At 42.8% G+C, this 19,687-nt stretch overlaps 3 protein-coding genes across 4 annotated transcripts; all 3 read left to right on the top strand.

The window, feature by feature from the left end:
* Nucleotides 1–10,489: 10,489 nt before the first annotated feature.
* LOC121805908 (biotin carboxyl carrier protein of acetyl-CoA carboxylase 2, chloroplastic-like) lies at nt 10,490–14,308 on the top strand. 2 transcript variants are annotated; one of them, XR_006051551.1, is made up of 9 exons: nt 10,490–10,621; nt 10,880–11,068; nt 11,674–11,753; nt 12,250–12,309; nt 12,432–12,665; nt 12,743–12,805; nt 13,636–13,794; nt 13,882–13,927; nt 14,019–14,200. XR_006051551.1 is itself a non-coding variant. In XM_042205941.1 (9 exons), the coding sequence occupies exons 1-9, from the start codon at nt 10,612–10,614 to the stop codon at nt 14,081–14,083; spliced, it is 816 nt and encodes a 271-aa protein (XP_042061875.1). In that variant the 5' UTR covers nt 10,490–10,611; the 3' UTR covers nt 14,084–14,308. The 2 variants fall into 2 exon arrangements, 1 of the variants encoding a protein (XP_042061875.1); XM_042205941.1 differs by having other exon boundaries at nt 13,636–13,704; nt 14,019–14,308.
* Nucleotides 14,309–15,723: 1,415 nt separating this feature from the next.
* On the top strand, nt 15,724–17,537 carry LOC121805907 (probable receptor-like protein kinase At1g49730). The gene is made up of 2 exons (XM_042205940.1): nt 15,724–16,183; nt 16,795–17,537. The coding sequence occupies exons 1-2, from the start codon at nt 15,724–15,726 to the stop codon at nt 17,460–17,462; spliced, it is 1,128 nt and encodes a 375-aa protein (XP_042061874.1). The 3' UTR covers nt 17,463–17,537.
* Nucleotides 17,538–18,610: 1,073 nt separating this feature from the next.
* LOC121805909 (MAPK kinase substrate protein At1g80180-like) lies at nt 18,611–19,502 on the top strand. Its single transcript, XM_042205942.1, has one exon. It carries the CDS (start codon nt 18,751–18,753, stop codon nt 19,132–19,134), a length of 384 nt encoding a protein of 127 aa, XP_042061876.1. The 5' UTR covers nt 18,611–18,750; the 3' UTR covers nt 19,135–19,502.
* The last annotated feature ends 185 nt before the right edge of the window (nt 19,503–19,687 follow it).

Raw genomic sequence — 19,687 nt, 5'->3', positions numbered from 1 at the left:
TGGGGAGAGGTTGAGAAATTAGTGGGAGAGGGGGAGGGGTTTTCGAAAAAGAGAGAGGGAGAGGGAGAGAAAACAATTAGTTAATTAGGATGTTTAATTCATTGATTAATTAATTATCCCAACTAACAAATGCTTAGGTAAGAACATATCCACAAAAAAAAAAATAAACAAATAAGATTTACCAACCATATCTTAAACAAGATATTCACAAAAATTCAAACCTTACTTAAAAGAATAAAATTCTATATTTTTTTTTTTTCGGATATTACATTCCTCCCACCTTAAAAGAAATTTCGTCTCGAAATTTGCCTAGATTACTCAAACAGCTCCGGAAACTTCTCTCTCATCTTATCTTCTAATTCCCATGTTGCTTCTTCGACCCCATGATTCCTCCATCGTACTTTCACCGAAACAATTGACTTATTCCTCAATTCTTGCACCCTTCGATCCAAAATGGCCTCGGGCTTCTCCTCATAACTTAGATCGGGATTTAGGACCATCATCTCTTCTTGGTGAACTATGTGTGTGGGGTCAAACACGTACTTCCTCAATTGTGACACATGGAAGACGTTGTGCACATTTCCAAAGTTTGGTGGTAGGGCCAATCTGTATGCTACCGCGCCGACTCTATCCAAAATCTCGTACGGACCGATAAATCGGGGTCTCAGCTTTCCTTTCACACCAAAACGAGTTATTCCCTTAGAAGGGGAAACTTTCAGAAAGACCTTTTCTCCGACCTCGAATTGTAAATCGGTCCTTCGAACATCCGCATATGATTTCTGTCGATCCTGTGCATCCTTGATCCTCCCACGGATTTGTCGGACAATCTCTATCATCTTTTCTACAGAGTCTGGTCCGAGAATTCTTCTCTCACCCACTTCATCCCAATAAAGTGGCGATCTACACTTCTTTCCATACAATGCCTCATATGGAGCCATCTTGATCGTCGCCTGGTAACTATTATTGTAAGCGAACTCAACCAAAGGCAACACTTCTTCCCAACCCCAACCTCGATCTAGCACCACGGCTCGCAGCATATCCTCTAAGGCTTGAATCGTTCTCTCTGACTGCCCATCGGTTTGTGGGTGGAAGGCAGTACTAAAATTCAATTTAGTCCCCAACTCGCGCTGCAGGCTCGTCCAAAACCTAGAAGTAAATTTGGCATCGCGATCGGATGTAATTGTCGCTGGTACTCCATGCAAGCGTATAATCTCCCGCACATATATTTTAGCCAACTCGTTGGATCCATAAGTAGCACGAACCGGTACAAAATGAGCAGATTTGGTGAGACGATCTATAATCACCCAAATCACAGTGTTTCCTCGCTGGGATTTTGGCAGTCCTATCACAAAGTCCATTGCAATATGTTCCCACTTCCATTCTGGAATCTCAAGGGGTTGCAATCTCCCATAGGGCCGTTGGTGTAGCGCCTTTACTTGTTGACATGCCAGGCATCTCTCCACAAATGCTGCAACATGCTTTTTCATACCGTTCCACCAAAATTGCCTCTTCATGTCTTGATACATCTTGGTACTTCCTGGATGAGCAGCATATGGGGTTTCATGTGCTTCTCTCATGATTTCCATCCTCAGGCCTTCATCCTTAGGCACACACAACCTTCCCTTGTTTGTGAGACCATTATCCGCTGCCTCACGAAAGTTTCCGGGTTCACCCGTCCTCACTTCTGAGCGAATCTTCTCTAGTAACGTATCTCGCCGTTGGGCTTCCACAATTCTGGCTCTTAAGTAGGGTTCCATCACCAACGTGGCTACTATTCCTTCCACAGTCTCGGGCATTCTCACTACTTCCAACCGCATCTTACTGAACTCTTGGATTAGACTCTCCTCGATAGTAAGAAAGGTGGCCAGCTGTGATTGAGACTTCCTACTAAGAGCATCGGCCACTACGTTTGCTCTTCCCGGATGGTAATTTATACCACAATTGTAGTCCTTCACCAACTCGAGCCACCTACGTTGGCGCATGTTCAACTCCTTTTGCTCAAAGAAGTACTTTAGACTCTTATGGTCCGTATATATCTCACAACGGACTCCATAGAGATGATGTCTCCAGATCTTCAGTGCATGTACCACGGCTGCCAGTTCTAAGTCATGTGTCGGATAATTCAGCTCGTGGGGCTTCAATTGCCTCGATGCATATGCAATCACTTTCCCCTTCTGCATAAGTACACATCCAAGTCCCACCTTCGACGCATCCGTGTACACCGCATAGTCAGTCCCTGACTCCGGTACAGCTAGAATTGGTGCGGTGGTCAATTTCTCCTTCAACAACTGAAAGCTCGCCTCACATTCTGGTGTCCAAATCATCTTGACTCCCTTTTTCAGTTGCTGTGTCATTGGCCTGGCTATCTTCGAGAATCCCTCAATGAATCTTCGATAATAGCCCGCCAGTCCTAAGAAGCTTCGAATTTCATTTTGTGTAGAAGGCGACTTCCATTCCTGCACCGCTTCCACCTTGGCCGGATCTACACGAATTCCATCTGAAGTTACTACATGTCCAAGAAAATTCACTTCCTTGAGCCAAAACTCGCATTTACTGAACTTGGCATATAGTTTCTCGTCCCTTAGGGTTGCTAGGACGGTTCTCAAGTGCGCTTTGTGCTCCTCCACGTTCTTTGAGTAAACGAGCACATCATCGATGAAAACTAGGACAAACCGATCCAAATACGGTTGGAACACGCGGTTCATAAGGTCCATGAACACTGCCGGGGCGTTCGTCAGCCCAAAAGGCATCACAACGAACTCATAGTGACCATATCTTGTTCGAAAAGCCGTCTTGGGTACATCTTCTCGCCGAACCCTCAGCTGATGGTACCCAGACCTCAAGTCCATCTTAGAGAAGACTCCTGCCCCTCGAAGTTGGTCAACAAGTCGTCTATCCTTGGTAGTGGATACTTGTTCTTCAGCGTCAGTTTGTTTAGCTCTCGATAGTCGATGCACATCCTCATCGTTCCATCCTTCTTCTTCACAAACAACACTGGTGCTCCCCATGGCGACACACTAGGTCTAATGAATCCCAATTCCAGTAGCTCTTGTAGTTGCACCTTAAGCTCCTCCAACTCTTTTGGCGCCATCCTATAAGGTGCCTTGGATATTGGTGCCGATCCGGGCTCCAGATCGATCGTGAATTCTACTTGCCTGTCGGGTGGGGGTCCCGGCAATGCATCGGGGAAGACATCGGGATATTCACTCACTATCGCCACATCTTCTATCTTCCTGTCTTTCTTCTCCTCCCCATTCAAATAAACAAGGTACGCTGGACATCCCTTCCTCATCATTGTAGTGGCTTGCAGCGCGGAGACAATGGACTTGCGTCGGTTCATTGAGATTCCGTAAAACCTCGTCGGCTCTTTTCCTGGGGTTTCAAACGAAATTTCCCTTTCTCTACAATGAAGGGTAACGTGGTTCTCCGCTAACCAATCCATACCCAAGATTATGTCTACGCTACCCATCGTCATTACTTGTAAATTATGAGCCAACAAACTGAGTTCACCTATTCCAAAGTTCACACACGCACAAGATCGGGATATATCTATAGTCCCGCCTACCGGTGAGGTCACACTCGTAGTGGGTTCGGTCTTAACAGTAGGTAATCCTAATGTATCCACACAAGAAGTTGATATAAAGGAATGCGATGCACCCATATCAAACAAGACAACTATAGGCATGTTGAGAAGTGTGCCCATACCTGCCAAGTTTCCTTGCCCAAAGGTTTCTTTCCCGTTTGCCGGCTGTTTTCCCTTCAAGGCGTAGGCTCTTGCTTGCGACGGCAGTCCTTAGCGGCGTTGTTGCGGTTGAGGTGCAGGTAGTGCCTGGGATGGTGGACGGAAACCTAACTGGTTCTGTCTCGCCCCTGTCCCCATGTCCTTATTTGGGCAATTTCGGAAGTAATGGCCACTTCCACCACAGCTGAAGCATCTGGGGTCTCGACACTCTCCGGTGTGGTACTTGAAGCATCTTCCACATTGAGGGTTCCTCGGCGGAAAGCTTGCCCTCGGGTGATAGGTATTCTGTCTCCCGCCATTGTAGGGTGGGTTCTTCATGTGTTGTGGCCTCTTGCCACCATACTGAGTTTGATCACCATCCCACCTCCTCTTCTCTTGATGACCTGACTGAGCTTGTAGGGGTGTCGCGTTTGTTGTCGCCACCACTTTTGGTTTAGGGAGTGCATCTTCCACGTCCAGTGCACAAGTCAAGATCTCCGAGTAGGAGAGTTCTCCTCGACAAGCCAATGCGGCCTTTATCTCATCCTTGAGCCCGGCCCGGAACTTCACCGCCCATTTCTCGTCGGTGTCCATCAACTCGGGCGCATATCGTGCCATCTGAGCGAGGGCTCGGTCGTACTCAGTTACAGTCATTCGGCCTTGGCTCAGCGTGTGGAATTCTACCACCTTGGCCCGTCTGTACGTCTTTGGGACATACTTGTTATCAATCTCCATTTTAAACTCCTCCCATGTTAACGCTTCCAAGCGTGCAGGATTCATAGTTCTTTGCCGAGTCTCCCACCAGTAATCGGCATCACCTGATAGTTGAAAGGTGGCGCAAGCAATGCGCTCCCTATCTGTGCACTCCATGACCCTGAAAATACGCTCGAGGCCGCGTATCCACTCTTCGGCTTTTGAGGGATCTCCCTGTCCATCGAATTTAGGGGGATTCTGCCTGGAGAACGTAACTATGAATCTTTCTTGCTGAGGCGGGGGTGGAGGTGGTGGTGGAGGTGGTGCCTCCACGTTGGGTCCTTGTCGTGGTTGGCGTACACGTCTTGGCGGCATTCTGATTCAATATCCAAAAAGTGTTACTACAATTCTCATCCAAAATTACCACTTTCTCAAAATTTTCTCATAATCTTCATGTAGTAAGATGCAACACATAGGATATATATCAAAATCAAATTCTCATTAAAAGAAAGGAGGTCAAACGTTGTTTCCCAAGAGCAGATCGTACTAAAAACAAAACTAAAAAGACATCAACTATTCTATTTCTAGACTACGACTCGATCATCCTCATCCATAGGCCCTTCCTCCGGGTCTTCGTCATCGTCCTCCTCGGGGTTCCCTTGCGGAGCCTCCTCGGGTTCCTCCTCATAGTCGTCTTCAAACCCTTGCTCATCCTCGTACATACTCACGTACTTGTCCTGATACACGATCCTCTCTTGCACATCCTGTGGGGCCTGCTCCTCGCGAGAGTCTACCAATGCACAATACACGGCCTTCCGAAAGCCAGCCATGTCGCCCACCATGTCATCGGTAACGGGCTCATGCCACGTGTACCTCCTCGCCGTTCTTTCAGCCCACTCCTTCCAGCTGTCAGGGAGCAATTCTATTAGCTTCTCAATGCCGTCATGCTCTGTCACTCCGAACTCCTGAGCTGCCCTCCAGAGGGTATCGAAGTGCGCTACGAACTCAATCAACGGTATGTGATCCTTCTTCCGGTACACCCTATACTCCCTGAGCACCCTCTGTGCCCTAAGTCTATCACGATCACTCCGTCGCGGGGTTCGGAACATACGCGCCATCTATAGAAAAACAGAAACAATCGCCTCGCATATAAAAACAGGGTGCATAACCGAAGAAGAGAGAGATATGTGTATGCAGACGTATCGCTGTTCTAATTCCAAGCCCGCTGGTGTTCAAAGGCCAAAAGTCCTTATCTACTATAGGTCCAAGAAGCACTAGTGAAACCTCTCACGTCTAAGTTCAATCATTCAAAAGGCCAACACATTCACACGTAAAAGCTCACATCAACATTCACGTCATCATACCATCACACATCAGCCACATGCTTTCATATAAATTCAACACACAATAACAGTTCATAACTCTCATAATTTCCAACTTTTCACATCACTTTGTACCCTTCCACATGCATCAATATTTACTTAAACTTTCCAAAAATCATTTTCAAAACCCAAAATCACAATTTCCTCCACTTCCATATACTTTCCAAAAAATTCAAAATTTTCATTACCTCATTTCAGGTTGAGTGCGATGAGTCGGATGTTGAGCCAATGACACTTTTGAAAACTTACTCAAAACAGAAAAAGACTCTTGGATCCAGAGCAGAAAGAAAACCTAGGCTCTGATACCACTCTGTCACGCCCGCATTTCCTAAGGATAGGAAGTACGGTGGACCGCGACTAGGGGAGGAATAAAGAAGCGGGGAAGAAAGGGGAGAACAAGAATACTTGACCCGAAAACGTTTAATTAGAGGAAGTTCACTTCAAAACAATGTACTGTAGCGACATTTCTAAAGTTAAAGTAAACAGAGTTTAAATGAAAACATTGTATCGGATTACAAAGCAGCGGAAAAGACCAAGAGATAGATAATGCCGGGTATGACGACACGACACCATCCAAAAGGCAAAGTAAAAACACAATTTTGACTTTAATTGCTCAACATCCGTCATCTCCATCGTCGCTCAACCTGCACATTAAGAAAACAACATGCAGGGCTGAGTACTTATTGCACTCAGTGGACACACGCCAAAATCATAGTTTGTCATGCCATATCAGTGTAACCTTGGGGTTTTAAGTGTAAGAAAATAACCCAAGTACACTAAAACATATTTCATAAATTCGACTGCGCAGTCATTTTCAGATATTGCCACCCTTATTCCCACCATCATACACTATCTGATCCAACGGGTGACAAGGGGCGTGGCCACACCCCAGGTCAACTAGACCGGCCAACTTGCTCTCAGATGGCTCCCGATCTCGTGTACACTAGCATGAGGGTTCGCAGCCCAACAGACCCGAATTCGATTAAACATATGTGGTAAACCACTTCAGATAGGTTTCAAAACAAAACAATTGGCAAGACAAACAGTTCATCTCCATAAACATTTCCGGAACAGCGTCCGTATTAAAGATAACCCACAAAATAGTAGGGTAGAAAAGCCCACCTCAATTGCTTAGCTTTTAAATAGTTCCCTTCTTCAACCACAATTTCCTCGTAAAAGATCACCCTTTTGAAAGATAAATAAATATCATAATTAGAGTCAGGAAAGACGAGGTTTAAACGACAATGCATGATTCCTACGTGGATGACTTCAACATCTAGCACGTTACACGTACACACACTTAACAACATCTTATAAGCCAATCACACAAAATCACACGTCCGGAACACACCACGCACGCACCCGACACGCATACCACGTACCCAAGACGCGCACACGACACACACGCAACACTCATACTCCCGGCATACCCTCACTGTGCAAACGGCTCACTTGGCTCGGAAAAGGTTCGGAAAAAGGATCGGCGTCTCGGCCTGGCTCGGTGTCTCGGCCGACCGTCTCGGCTGCCTGGCTCGGCACCTCGGCTGACTGTCTCGGCCGCCTGGCTCGGCACCTCGGCCGACCGTCTCGGCCGCCTGGCTCGGCACCTCGGCCGACCGTCTCGGCCGCCTGGCTCGGCACCTCGGCCGACCGTCTCGGCCGCCTGGCTCGGCACTGGCTCAGCGTCTGTCTCGGCATCTGGCTCGGCACCTGGCGCGGCACCTGTCTCGGCACTGGCTCGGCACCTGGCCCGATCAAGTGTACACCCGTTTTCCCCCAACCCACGATTCTCAAACCTTATACGACATTCCCACCATACATTCTACATCCCAAAACACACCCAAACCCATGGGATCAACCCTTCAAAACTCTCCACAACACTGCCCTAGGCCGAACCCCAAAACTCTCGGCCAACACACACAAACCACCCGAACCAAACGCTGTTTTCCCCGAGCCATCCCCTGGCCAAACACATCCACATACCTCACACTATCGAAGCACACAGAATCACCCCCATTGCACACAAATACATCCCCCAAAAACGTACATCTCGCAGAAAAGCGCAGTTTACTTACAAAAATCATTATAAAATCATCCGACATCCAATGAAGCTGAAATTTACACACCACACAGAAGACACACCCAAGTTTAAACAGTTAAAATTTAGTACTAAAAGGAGATCGTTTGCTCAGTCAAAAAGGGGTCGGAACCCACTGTCAGTCACCACCGAAGACATACCCCACACCAACACATAATCACAAAGCCTATTCAGCATCTAAAACATTCAAAACGTCCTAAATGCATGTGTTTTCGAAATTATCATGAGTTAGGGTCTTGGGTTACCTTTCCCGGATAGTTCAAACGTAGTTCAAACGCTTTACTTCCTCTTCCGACTCCGATTCACAACGAGAGAGAGTAACACCTTGAAGAATCCAAGATTCGATGAGAGGGAGTGAAAGGAAAAAGGTGAGAACCGAGGGGGAGAAAGAGAGAAGCCTTACCGGTGAGAGAACAACTTCGAGAGAGAGAGAAATGAGCGACGGTGAGAGGGAAAGGTTGAGAGAGAGTGGATAGTTTTTTTTCTATTTTGGATCGGTTGTGAGGAGTGGGGAGAGGTTGAGAAATTAGTGGGAGAGGGGGAGGGGTTTTCGAAAAAGAGAGAGGGAGAGGGAGAGAAAACAATTAGTTAATTAGGATGTTTAATTCATTGATTAATTAATTATCCCAACTAACAAATGCTTAGGTAAGAACATATCCACAAAAAAAAAAAAATAAACAAATAAGATTTACCAACCATATCTTAAACAAGATATTCACAAAAATTCAAACCTTACTTAAAAGAATAAAATTCTATATTTTTTTTTTTCGGATATTACAAATGAAATGTTACAAATGAAGGTGGGGTAGGGGTATTTATACAAAAAATAAAAAAAGCGTGCTATCGTCCGCGCCATCGGGCGCCCCATTGTGGGCTAGGCGGACGATGTGCGCGGACGATGGCACGCGTTTTTTATTTTTTTCTGAATTTTATCTATTTAAACCTCGTTTCTCATTCACTTGTTCATACGAACATCTCGCCTCTCTCATTACGCTCATCTCTCACATTTCTACCTCTCTCGCATACCAAAATGAACCACGACGACGACACCACTAGTTCTAGTTCCTCAGAGTCAGGTAGTTTGACCTCGGAAGCCTTAGATGCAGCCGTTGAAGAGGCCATGGCAGAATGCTTATTCGAAATGCAGCGCGAGTAGGCAGCGGCGGCGGAGCAGATCCACAGGCCTATTCGACGTCGGACGTCTGTCCGACGTGACCACGCGACAGCTCACCAACGTCTGGTTGCAGACTATTTTGCCGATCAACCACGGTGGGGACCGACTGTTTTCCGCCGCTGGTTTAGAATCCGCGTTACCTTTTTCTCAGCATTGTCCGGATGTTGTCGTCACGTGATGAATACATGACGTATCGGGAAGACGGCATTGGCAGACCCGACCTTACACCGTCGCAAAAGTGCACGACTGCAATCTGTGAGTTGGCCTACGGCACCGTGGCGGACATCTTTGACGAGTACCTCCACGTCGGGGATACAATAGGCCGAGAGTGCCTGAGGAGATTTTGTAGGGGAGTTGTGGAGGCCTACGACGACACATATTTGCACAAGCCGACTGCCACTGATTGCCAGGGCCTGATGAAAATGCACGAGACGGCGCACGACTTTCCTGGGATGCTAGAGAGCATCGACTGTATGCACTGGCAGTGGAAGAATTGTCCGACGGCGTGGAGAGGCCAATTCACTAGTGGATACAAGGGCAGCCGCCCGACGATGATCCTCGAAGCCGTCGCTGACCATCGGCTCTGGATCTGGCATGCTTACTTCGGCGTAGCCGGGTCGAACAACGACATTAACGTCCTCAACTCATCCACCCTCTTCACCGAGCAATGCAATGGCAACGGCCCGACCATCGAGTTCACTGCCAACAGGCGCCAATACCAAATGAGGTACTACTTGGCCGATGGCATATACCCACGGTGGCCTATTTTTGTGAATACGATCAGCTGCCCAATTGGTGAGAAGAATGTTTTATTTGCGCAAAAGCAGGAGTCGGCGCGGAAGGATGTCGAGCGGGCATTTGGTGTGCTCCAAGCACGGTGGGCAATTGTGAAAGGGCCGGCTCGTCTCTGGTTCAAGGAAGTCATCGCCAATGTCATGTATGCGTGCATAATCAGCACAACATGATAGTCGAGCATGAAGGTGGGAACATCACTTAGTGGAACGATGATGACAGTGCATCTAGCTCGTCCAGCATGACGACCGAGCCCCACACTAGAGGATTACCGCCGGGCTTCAATGAGGTTCTATCTAGACAGACCTCAATGCGCAACCAACAAGACCATGCTCAGCTCATGAACGACATGATTGAAGAAGTGTGGGCCCGTAACCGCCGTCGCTGAGTTTGCATATTTTTTTAATTCGTATTGTAATGTATTAATTTTTATAAATGAAATGAAGTTTTTTTTCTAATTTTTGTAGTTATTTAAATATTCAATTAAAAAAATGCATATGGCGCGCCTTAGGGCGCCCAACTGTAGATGGGGGTAGTAGGATAAAACTGATGAGGTGGCTCATCAATTAATTACTGCTAAATGGAGTGTCTAATAAAACAAGAAAAAGAAAAGAAAAAACAATAAACGACGAAAGGATAATCTAAAATCAGTAGTAATCGTTTGTGGAAAGCTTACAAAATCTGAATTCTTCAGTCACTCAACTGCCGCACCGACAACACAATTCTGTTATCAACTGCTCATCACTTTCTCATGGCTGCGTGTTAGTCTTCTCTCTCTGTCTATATTTCGTGGTCTAACAATTCTCGTTTATGTAAATGCTCTAACGATTATTGATTGATCCCACCAAAACATATCCTGCATTGACTCTCTGTTCTGCCCGAATTCGTGGAATTTTCGTGCTTTAGTTCCCAGAAATTTATGCCTTGAACTTGAAGAAGAATTTTGTGGAACTTGCACTGAGATGAGAATATGTATCATCAATTTTGTGGGTTTTGATATGTATACATATATATTTCAGGCGGTTTTGGGACTTCAACCCTTAAAGTTGCAAACTTGGAGTGGGGCATTGTTACACCCAAATTCATCAATTTGCAGACTTTGTATGGTTTGAAGCCCCCAAAATATGTCCCGTTGGCATTGTCATACAAATCGAAGAAGGCTTTGATGATTGGGTGCCGGAGTTCGAAATCCGAGGCTGGGCCTGATTGTGAGTGCTAATTTTGTTAGCTAGGTTGTTTAAGTGACTGTACTCTGTTTAGCTTTGATAGTTGTGTTTATTGAGAGCTAGTTTTGTTTTCTATGCTCAGTTTTGTAGTTTTCTGATGGCTTCTGTGGCGTGTTCTAAAAGTAGTAAAAGGTGTAGAAAGTTAAGAATTTTTTTTGAGTGAGTTTATTGAGATTGATTTTAGTCCCAGAGTTGGTGGTTTTTATTACTATATGAGTTGGTTTCTCAAGGTGGACTATGCTTATCTGTCTCGGAAATTTTCATCTGTTTTATTTGTATAGGCACTTGATCATTTTGCATACTGTGAGTTCTTGATTGGAGATACATTTGAGCTCAATCTGTTTCAGAGGATTTATGTCAGGATGACGTTTTGCAGTATTTAGATACACATTTGGCAGTCAAATTATGTGCCAAAAAGGAACAAATGAAAATGGAAATGGAAATGAAAATGGAAATGGAAATGTCAGTGATAGGAAAGAGAGGGTCCTCTCGTTCTTATGTTACCTATAGTGTGTGATAGATGTTGGCAGATGGATCGATGTCACAGCCTTGATTACTTTGTTTTTCTCATATTCTTTAACCAACAGCTACTACAAATTTGGAGGACAACCCTGAAGAAAGTCTGTCATCTGATGTGCCAAGCACATACGTTCCCAATCCGTTTGAGGTGAGTTTTTGTTATTCGCATGAAGATATTTTTTTTAAAATCCTAGTTATGGATTTTTTGTTACTTCACTGCATTCATTGCTTATAAGATTGATTCTGATGAAAAGAAAGATACTGAACATTAGTTTTGGACTAATTGACCAAAGCACAAGGTGGGGAATTTACTGTTTGTACTTTGTATTAGATAAACAAGACCATTCTGATCCTAAATTATTACTAATGAAAAAATGGATAAACCTTTCTTTCTATAATGTGCATGGTGCCTTGTATCATTGGGTACTGATGTTTTCCGGAGTTGTCACTTTATAACCTTCAGTTTCCTATCAGTTCATTTCAAATGCTCAACTACCCATTAGGATTCAATTTCAGTTTTGCCTGAATCCTATGCTAAGATTCACATTTTGTTGTACTTGTTATTTTGTTGATTGTTATTCTATTCTGACGCTCATGAACACACACAGTTTATAAAAAACCTTCCTGAAATTCTCATTTTGCAGGTAGAATCTCTTCTGACAGTTATGTGTGACACAAAATCAGTAATGCAGTTTGAACTTAAAGTAAGAAAGTTCACTATTTCCTTTTATATTTTCATCCTCGGCAAGATTATACACACAATGAATGCTTCTATTAATCAAGTCTAATAGTCTGTCTGGTTTCTTATCTATATTTACATCATTAGCTTGGGGAGTTTCAATTACATGTGACAAGAGAATCGGCTGAGCAGAGCGCTCCTCCACAAGCTCCAGTTCCTGCACCAGTCTCCGCCCAATCAGTTACTGAAACCCCTGCCTCTGATAATTCTGAACCGTCACCGCCTTTAGCCCTCACCAAACCATCATCTTTCTCTGGAAGAGTTCAGACCTTGCTTGACAAGGCAGTGGATGAAGGTTTGGCGATACTTCAATCTCCAAGGGTAAGAATGCACGGGTGCTATTCATATGCATGATGGTCTCTTCAATATAGCCATTAACTTTTGTTATTGTGATGTAGGTTGGATACTTTAGGAGATCTAGGACGATTAAAGGGAAACGTGCTCCTCCATCTTGCAAAGAGGTATCTGTTTCTTCAAGTCGTGTTGCTTTGTTTATTTTAAATTATTGGGCTTTAGAAAATATTGGACCAAAGAAACAAAGGGACTTCCTAGGCACAAGTTGTTTTTAATTATTTGGTGTATGGATAACCTCAGATCAATCGATCAAATATAGATTGGTGCATTAGCACCCTCCAGTTTGATTCATCTTTCAAATTCATTTTAACTTGATTTTTCTTCTCAGAGGGGGTGGACTTTGTTTTCTTGCCACAATTGCTGAAGCATATTATGGCGATACACATGATCGAAAGTCTTATTTAATGGGTTCATGGGTTTCTTCTGGGGTATCAATTTTAGGTTGCCAAAAGCTGAAACCATTTGTCTTGCCCAAAATCTTGAAATGTATTTTTCATTCATAATACCAAAACTTCATCCAAATGTCATTCATCAACTTGCATAATCAGAGCTCTATATTCTACAACTTTTAAACATAAATTTTATAACACCTCAAGCCCACATGAGGGGTGGGGCTCTAGTGCTAAAGCAGCACAATGGGCTTGAAGAGTCCATTTCCCACTCGATATGGGACATTACAGATTTTGCCAATGTTAAAGTGGAAAAGGACACTTATCCAAGTTTAGTTAACTTCAATGGGATTCTCTATATCAATTATACATATTTTGATATGGAATGATTATTCTAAAGGTGAGCTTCCATATTTTGTCCGTTCGTTTGTTTATGGGCGAGTTTAACATTGTTACCATGGCTCATTATTAGCACCCTTTAAAAGCTTCTTTACTATAATATCATCTGCAATTTCCTCAACTGAACAGTTTATGATACTGCTTAACAGAAGGATACAGTGAAGGAGGGTCAGGTGCTCTGCTACATCGAACAGCTAGGTGGTGAACTACCTGTTGAGGTTTGGCCTGGTTTCAATCACCATTCTCTGTCACTGGGCTAAAATCTACATGTTACATTAACTTGCACCATCCATCCATCCTTCATCCTTGTATAACTCATGCACTTTTTATGTACACTATGCATGTTAAAATTATACATTCATTCATTCCCTTTTACTGTATTTGTTTTTTGGCAGTCTGACATTTCTGGCGAGGTCGTTAAGATACTTAAAGAAGATGGCGGTTAGCATCCTTCATTACTTAACCTCTGTAGTTCTTCAATCTCTTGTTTTGCATCCACTGATACGCTTCTTATTTACTTTTATGTTCTCAGATCCCGTTGGATATGGTGATGCTCTTATCGCTGTCCTTCCTTCCTTTCCTGGGATATTACTATGAAAACTCCAGTAGCTAGTATCGTGATTAGATTGAACAAATTGAATGAACAGACGGATTAGCTCTATGAATTTTCTTATGTATTTGTTGCCTATAAATAGAAATCTAGTTATTCTTGTAGATCCTACGTGATTTGTCCAATGTTGTGTGTATCCATCAGTTGTACTGACTCTATAACCACGCTACATTTTTATCGAAATGTATTCCATGATTCGACTTTTTTCATTATATTAGCTTCGTTCCAGTTCTTGGTGAATTTTCGTTCTCACTTAGCTTCCTTGCTAGAATTCTTGATTCTAAATCTCAAGAGCTCTAGACATAGTGCAACATGCCACTTGAATGGATGATATTGCTTACATAGCCCGTCGAACATAGATTTACAGCTTACACGTACGTACGATTTTTATAAATGTAACATACAGAAATTTGTATTGACATTCACATGAACTTGCTATGTAGCTTTCTCTATTTACTTCTTCTCTCTGCAGATTGAGCATGCTTGACAGTTGCGCGGGCCAAAGAGGCAACGGAGCGAACCCTTTTGAAGCGATAAAGCTCGTTGATTAGTGCTGGCTCTGTGCAGAGGACGAATATAAATACATCTACAGTTTAGCATTGCAGTTTTAACTATTACATCTACAGTTTAGCATTGCAGTTCAACTTAAGAGATCTCATAAAACCTTTGAGAAGATAGTTTTTCTTGAATGTGAAGGATACACAAAAAAAATACTACTATCAATTAAGCACAAAATAATATAAATACATATTGTGTTAGGTTTTAGTTGGTGGGTTGTTTTTCATTAATTTTTGTTGCAAGTATTGATTTTTTTTGACATTTTTGGGCACGAGATGATGATGCCTTTTGACGTAAATTAGAAATTAGTGGTGGGAACGAATGTGGTATTTAGTTTGAAATAATGTCCTAATAATGAATGTGGCCAACTCAATTATCGTTTCCATGTGTCAAGCACTTTTAGTCATTGTCACCAACAAAGTGCAAAATTACAAATTAAGTCGACAATTTTGAATGACATTTTATATTATATTTATAATTGTAACACGCTTATCTTAATGGTCCCATGGGGGTATATTGCAAGAACTCATTGGTATGGAAATGAATTAGAAATGACTTTATTGGCAAATGAAAATAAAGATGAATAAACCCAATTCACTCCTAACCTTCCCCTTTTCGTTTGTTGATCTATTTCTAATAAAGTTTATCATAGTAGTTAGGGACTATAAGAACTAAGTCCAAATTTCGAATTGAATATGAGACAAATAGAATTGCCCTTTGTCTATATGGCTCTGGTTAAGAGAATATTTAATCACCCAGATTGTTTAATTAACGGTCTTACCACAACACATATCAACATCACATGAACAAAACTCAGCATTAAATCACTATAAATAAGTAAGAATTTGAAGTCTTCTCGATTGACCACAAGAAAAGACACAACCATGACTTGTGATCCACATGTTTTCTCTCACGCACAACACAGGCACAATCTAGGCATGCAAAAATACAAATTCATGAATCTTCATCACTTATCAAACTCCTACATACCCACACAATCAAGACAAAAACTAAACAATGAAAAAACAACATTCAATCATAAATCTCAAGAGACACAAGCAAAGCAAGAATGTGGTTCCTTGGTTTCTCCACGTCGAATCGACGAAGCTATTTGGCCATGGACGCGATAGCAATGGTGATAATCCTCACCGCCATTGTACGAAAATGGGCCATCTACCTCGAGTCCAATGATCGCGACCGCAGACCTTCGAGCAAGATTGGTGATAAGAGCAATCCAGATCACTCGATACAAGTGATCAATCACAAGACAAGAGTTGCTTCGTCGATAATTAGGACGTACGCCCTCGAGGAGCTCAAGGTGGCCACGAGCGATTTTAGGATTAGGATTGGGGTCGGGGCCACGTCCTATGTGTACCTCGCTGAGCTTGGAGACGGAAGATTCGGAGCCGTGAAGCGCGTCTTGGCAGAGAGAGGCGGCAGCCAGAAGATGTTTCTTGATGAGGTCTCGGTTTTGCTAAGGATTTCTCATCCTAATCTCGTTGGCTTGCTTGGATTCTGTCTCGACAAAGGTAGGCCTTTTCTCAATTCTACTTTTCATTACTATGATTAAATCTCCCTATGCAATAATTCCATATAATCTTCTAACATGATATCAAATCGGGTTATCGAAAGGCCGAAACAAGAAGATGATCAACTCGACAGTATATATAGGCTTTAAATTTGAGTCAGTTCGATAAAGAATCGTACTACCATTCTGCACAACCTATTCATGAATTTTGATTTTTCACTCCATGCAAATATATAAGTTGGAATTAAAAGTCTTGATTGATTAATATTTTTGTATATGATGTAAATTAAATACAAATTGACACCTTATACTCCATCCGTCCCCAAAGAGTATGAACTATTTCCTTTTTCGTCCGTCCCTAAAGAATATGAACTTTTTAATTTTAAAAAATTCAAACAACTACTAACCATATACATCATTTTATTTACAACATATACAATTATAATAATGTGGGCCCCACTCTCCACTAACATTATTTCCACTACCACCTCTCTCCCTCTCTCTTACCTTTTCCCTTATTTATTAAAACTCGTGCTGAATTCAAAGTTCATACTATTTGGGGACAGAGGGAGTAGTAAAAATAGTCTAATGATCACTCTGCTCTCGAAACAGGGGAGCAACTGCTACTTCTCGAATACGTCCCAAACAAAAGCCTATTCGACCGTATGCACACGCGGCAGGGCCACTACTCGGGCACGCTGAAATGGCGCAATCGCATTAGTGTCGCGCTGGACATTGCGTACGCCCTCGATTATCTCCACTCAGTGGCCGACCCCCCTGTCATACACCGCGACATTAAGTCGTCCAATGTGCTCCTCATCAATGACGACCATGCCAAGCTTGCAGACTTCGGCCTCTGCAAGCTTGGCAGTCACGCCCAGAGGGCCCACACCCCGATAGCAGTCAAGGGCTCCCTGGGCTACATCGACACTATTTACCTAGACACGGGGATAGTGTCCCCAAAGAGCGACGTCTACAGCTTTGGAGTCTTGCTCCTGGAGCTCATCACGGGGATGAAGTCGCTCCAGGGCTCGTCCACGCTGGCTGAGTGGACGGAGGAGTACCGGAAGAGCGATGACGTGGAGGTCTTGGTCAAAATGTTGGACCCTAAGCTCAAACTTGGTGATGTTAATGTTGAGCAGCTCAAATTATTGGTGGATGTTGCAAATGTAGCTCTGCTTGAGGATTGTGAAGCAAGGCCAGATATGACACAAATTGCTTACAGAATTTCAACTTGCTTGGAAATTCAACCTCAATTGCAACCTGAGTTGCCAGTTTAGGTTTTGTGCACATGTATATAGAAAAATATTTAGGAATGAGTGTTTGTAGATGTATAGCTTTTTTCCTTTTGGAGAGAGGGATTTATGTGTATATTGTTCTTTCATGTATACACTTGTAGTATTAGTTCTGTCCAAAATTTAAACTAAATACTTCTTGTAATGATTAGTGGGAACCAATTCGGTTCTCGATCAAATCATGATTTTTTTTCAAACTAAACGTCGCGAGACTAAATTTTTTTAATTTTTTTTTAGACTAAATTGGGAAGTTTGGTTTGAGTCTTTTGAGATAATAGTACGAGTAACATGGAAATTATTTACAATATCAAGAGTGATCACTCATAGGAAATTGCTCAATAACACACTCTTTTGACTCTCAAATTCATACTTGCGTATTAATCTTAATATTTTAAGAATAATTATTAATCCCGGATCAAAGTCTTTATGCCATTAGAGGTATCTCGTGAGTATAGTTAATCTAAGGTTGTGCACCTGTTTTTTATTGGATATTGAGGTTGGAATGTATTGTTGGATCTTGGTAGATTGTCACATGTTATTGAATTTATTCTTCATTATGTGTATTATGGTGTGAGGTATAAGTGATCAAATTCTTACCATAATATACCTTGTTAACCAAATAGCTATGGGCGCTCGGTTCCGTAACCCCAGTAAGAATCGGCCGAATTTGTACCAAAATTTGTTGAAACCTTATTCTTGTCCCACCTTGATTTGATGATAATCGTACACTATCTCATATACATATTCTTTAGATAACACACCCCTTATAAGGTATTTTTATAGGGTGAGAAACTAATTTCTACATGTATCAAGACATGCCCAACTCGATGGGGATCTTTTTATCTTTCTTTTTGTTGCACGTATGGAAGTCCGATAATGCATTCCAACTCACACGTGCAGGGGCATGTTGAACCCTCATTCTTGTCTCACATCAATTTGATAATGATCCTATATTTTCTATATATTCTTCATAATCCTCTTCCTAGCATCATTTGGATTTCCTAGACATTTTCAATATCTTATTTTATTACTAGTTTTTTGTAATATAATTTCAATTTTTAAATGTAATTTTACCTAAATATAATCAATAATTATGTATAAATAAAATAATGCAAAATTATCCTATATAAACATCACCAAGAAATCTCCGCAGTCCAAAAGAGTTTCGGAGAAAAATCTCATAAAAATCCTACGGAATTCCCACCACCACAACTCCAGTTTTCATCAATCCAACACAAATATCTAGACCTGTAGACAAATCTTGAGGTCGGTAATGGAGAGCTTGCAGAGATCTGCTATATCGTTCCGGCGACAAGGCTCGTCGGGATACGTATGGGACGACAAATTCCTCGCCGACCAGTTTAATAAGGTCGCGAACGAGCGGAAGGAGGAGAGCAGCACCAGCACCACCACGGAGGAGAATAAAGAGGATCCAATTCCAATAGCCACCGCCGCAAAGAAATCGCCGCCGCCGCCCGCTGGATTGGCGATCGATAGGAGCCGATCCAACGGCGGAAGGGGATTCCGTATCGGAAAGGTGTCTCCGGCGGTCGAACCGCCTTCGCCTAGGGTTTCGGCGTTCGGATGCTGCGGTGCTTTCGGGAAACGAGAGAAGACGCGCCGCCGGCCGCCGAAGTCCGGTAAGCGCGTGATGTGAGGATTCCTTGTTGCAATTGTTCGTCTCGATGGAATTAAGGTGATGATGAGGATTTGAATCGAGAAAATTGAATTGATCTTGATGTTGTCTTTCTGCTATTTCCTCGTTGATTTGATCCGTTAAAGCTTAGATAACTTATAGATCTTTTTCTTTTGAGTAATTTATGTGTGTGGATCTTAGAAATCAGTGGGGAAATATTGCGGAGATTTGAGATTTGAACAACTTCGATGATTGCGGATCGAACCATAGCGAGATTTCGATGACTTTTATCGTTTATATTTCGAACGATCTTGAAGTCATATAGTACTTCACAGATTGACAAATCTTATTTTCATTTCTGGAAAGGTATGCATATTTACTGTTTATAAGGGGCGGTTTCGTTTACTTTTTCTTTTAGATATTATGATGAATTCAGTGCAAATTATATAATGGGTCTAGTAGCCACATAGTAGTACACCATAGTAGTACTCCATCCGGCTAAGGTTACACATTTTTAGTCGGCACGAGATTTTAGGAGAAGATGAAACATTTCTTAGTCATTTTAAGAGTTGTT

This window comes from Salvia splendens, chromosome 5, assembly GCF_004379255.2.
Source record: "Salvia splendens isolate huo1 chromosome 5, SspV2, whole genome shotgun sequence".
NCBI classification, from domain to species: Eukaryota; Viridiplantae; Streptophyta; class Magnoliopsida; order Lamiales; family Lamiaceae; genus Salvia; species Salvia splendens.
This window is presented reverse-complemented; position numbering and strand designations above follow the sequence as displayed.

Bases quoted from the DNA above. Each gene is read 5' to 3' on its own strand.
- LOC121805909 (XM_042205942.1), top strand. From the start codon at position 18,751: ATGGAGAGCTTGCAGAGATCTGCTATATCGTTCCGGCGACAAGGCTCG.
- LOC121805908 (XM_042205941.1), top strand. The intron at 11,754-12,249 runs GTGAGTTTTTGT...CTCATTTTGCAG, and splicing joins ACGTTCCCAATCCGTTTGAG to GTAGAATCTCTTCTGACAGT. The intron at 13,705-13,881 runs GTTTGGCCTGGT...GTTTTTTGGCAG, and splicing joins GTGGTGAACTACCTGTTGAG to TCTGACATTTCTGGCGAGGT.
- LOC121805907 (XM_042205940.1), top strand. From the start codon at position 15,724: ATGTGGTTCCTTGGTTTCTCCACGTCGAATCGACGAAGCTATTTGGCC. The intron at 16,184-16,794 runs GTAGGCCTTTTC...CTCTCGAAACAG, and splicing joins TGGATTCTGTCTCGACAAAG to GGGAGCAACTGCTACTTCTC.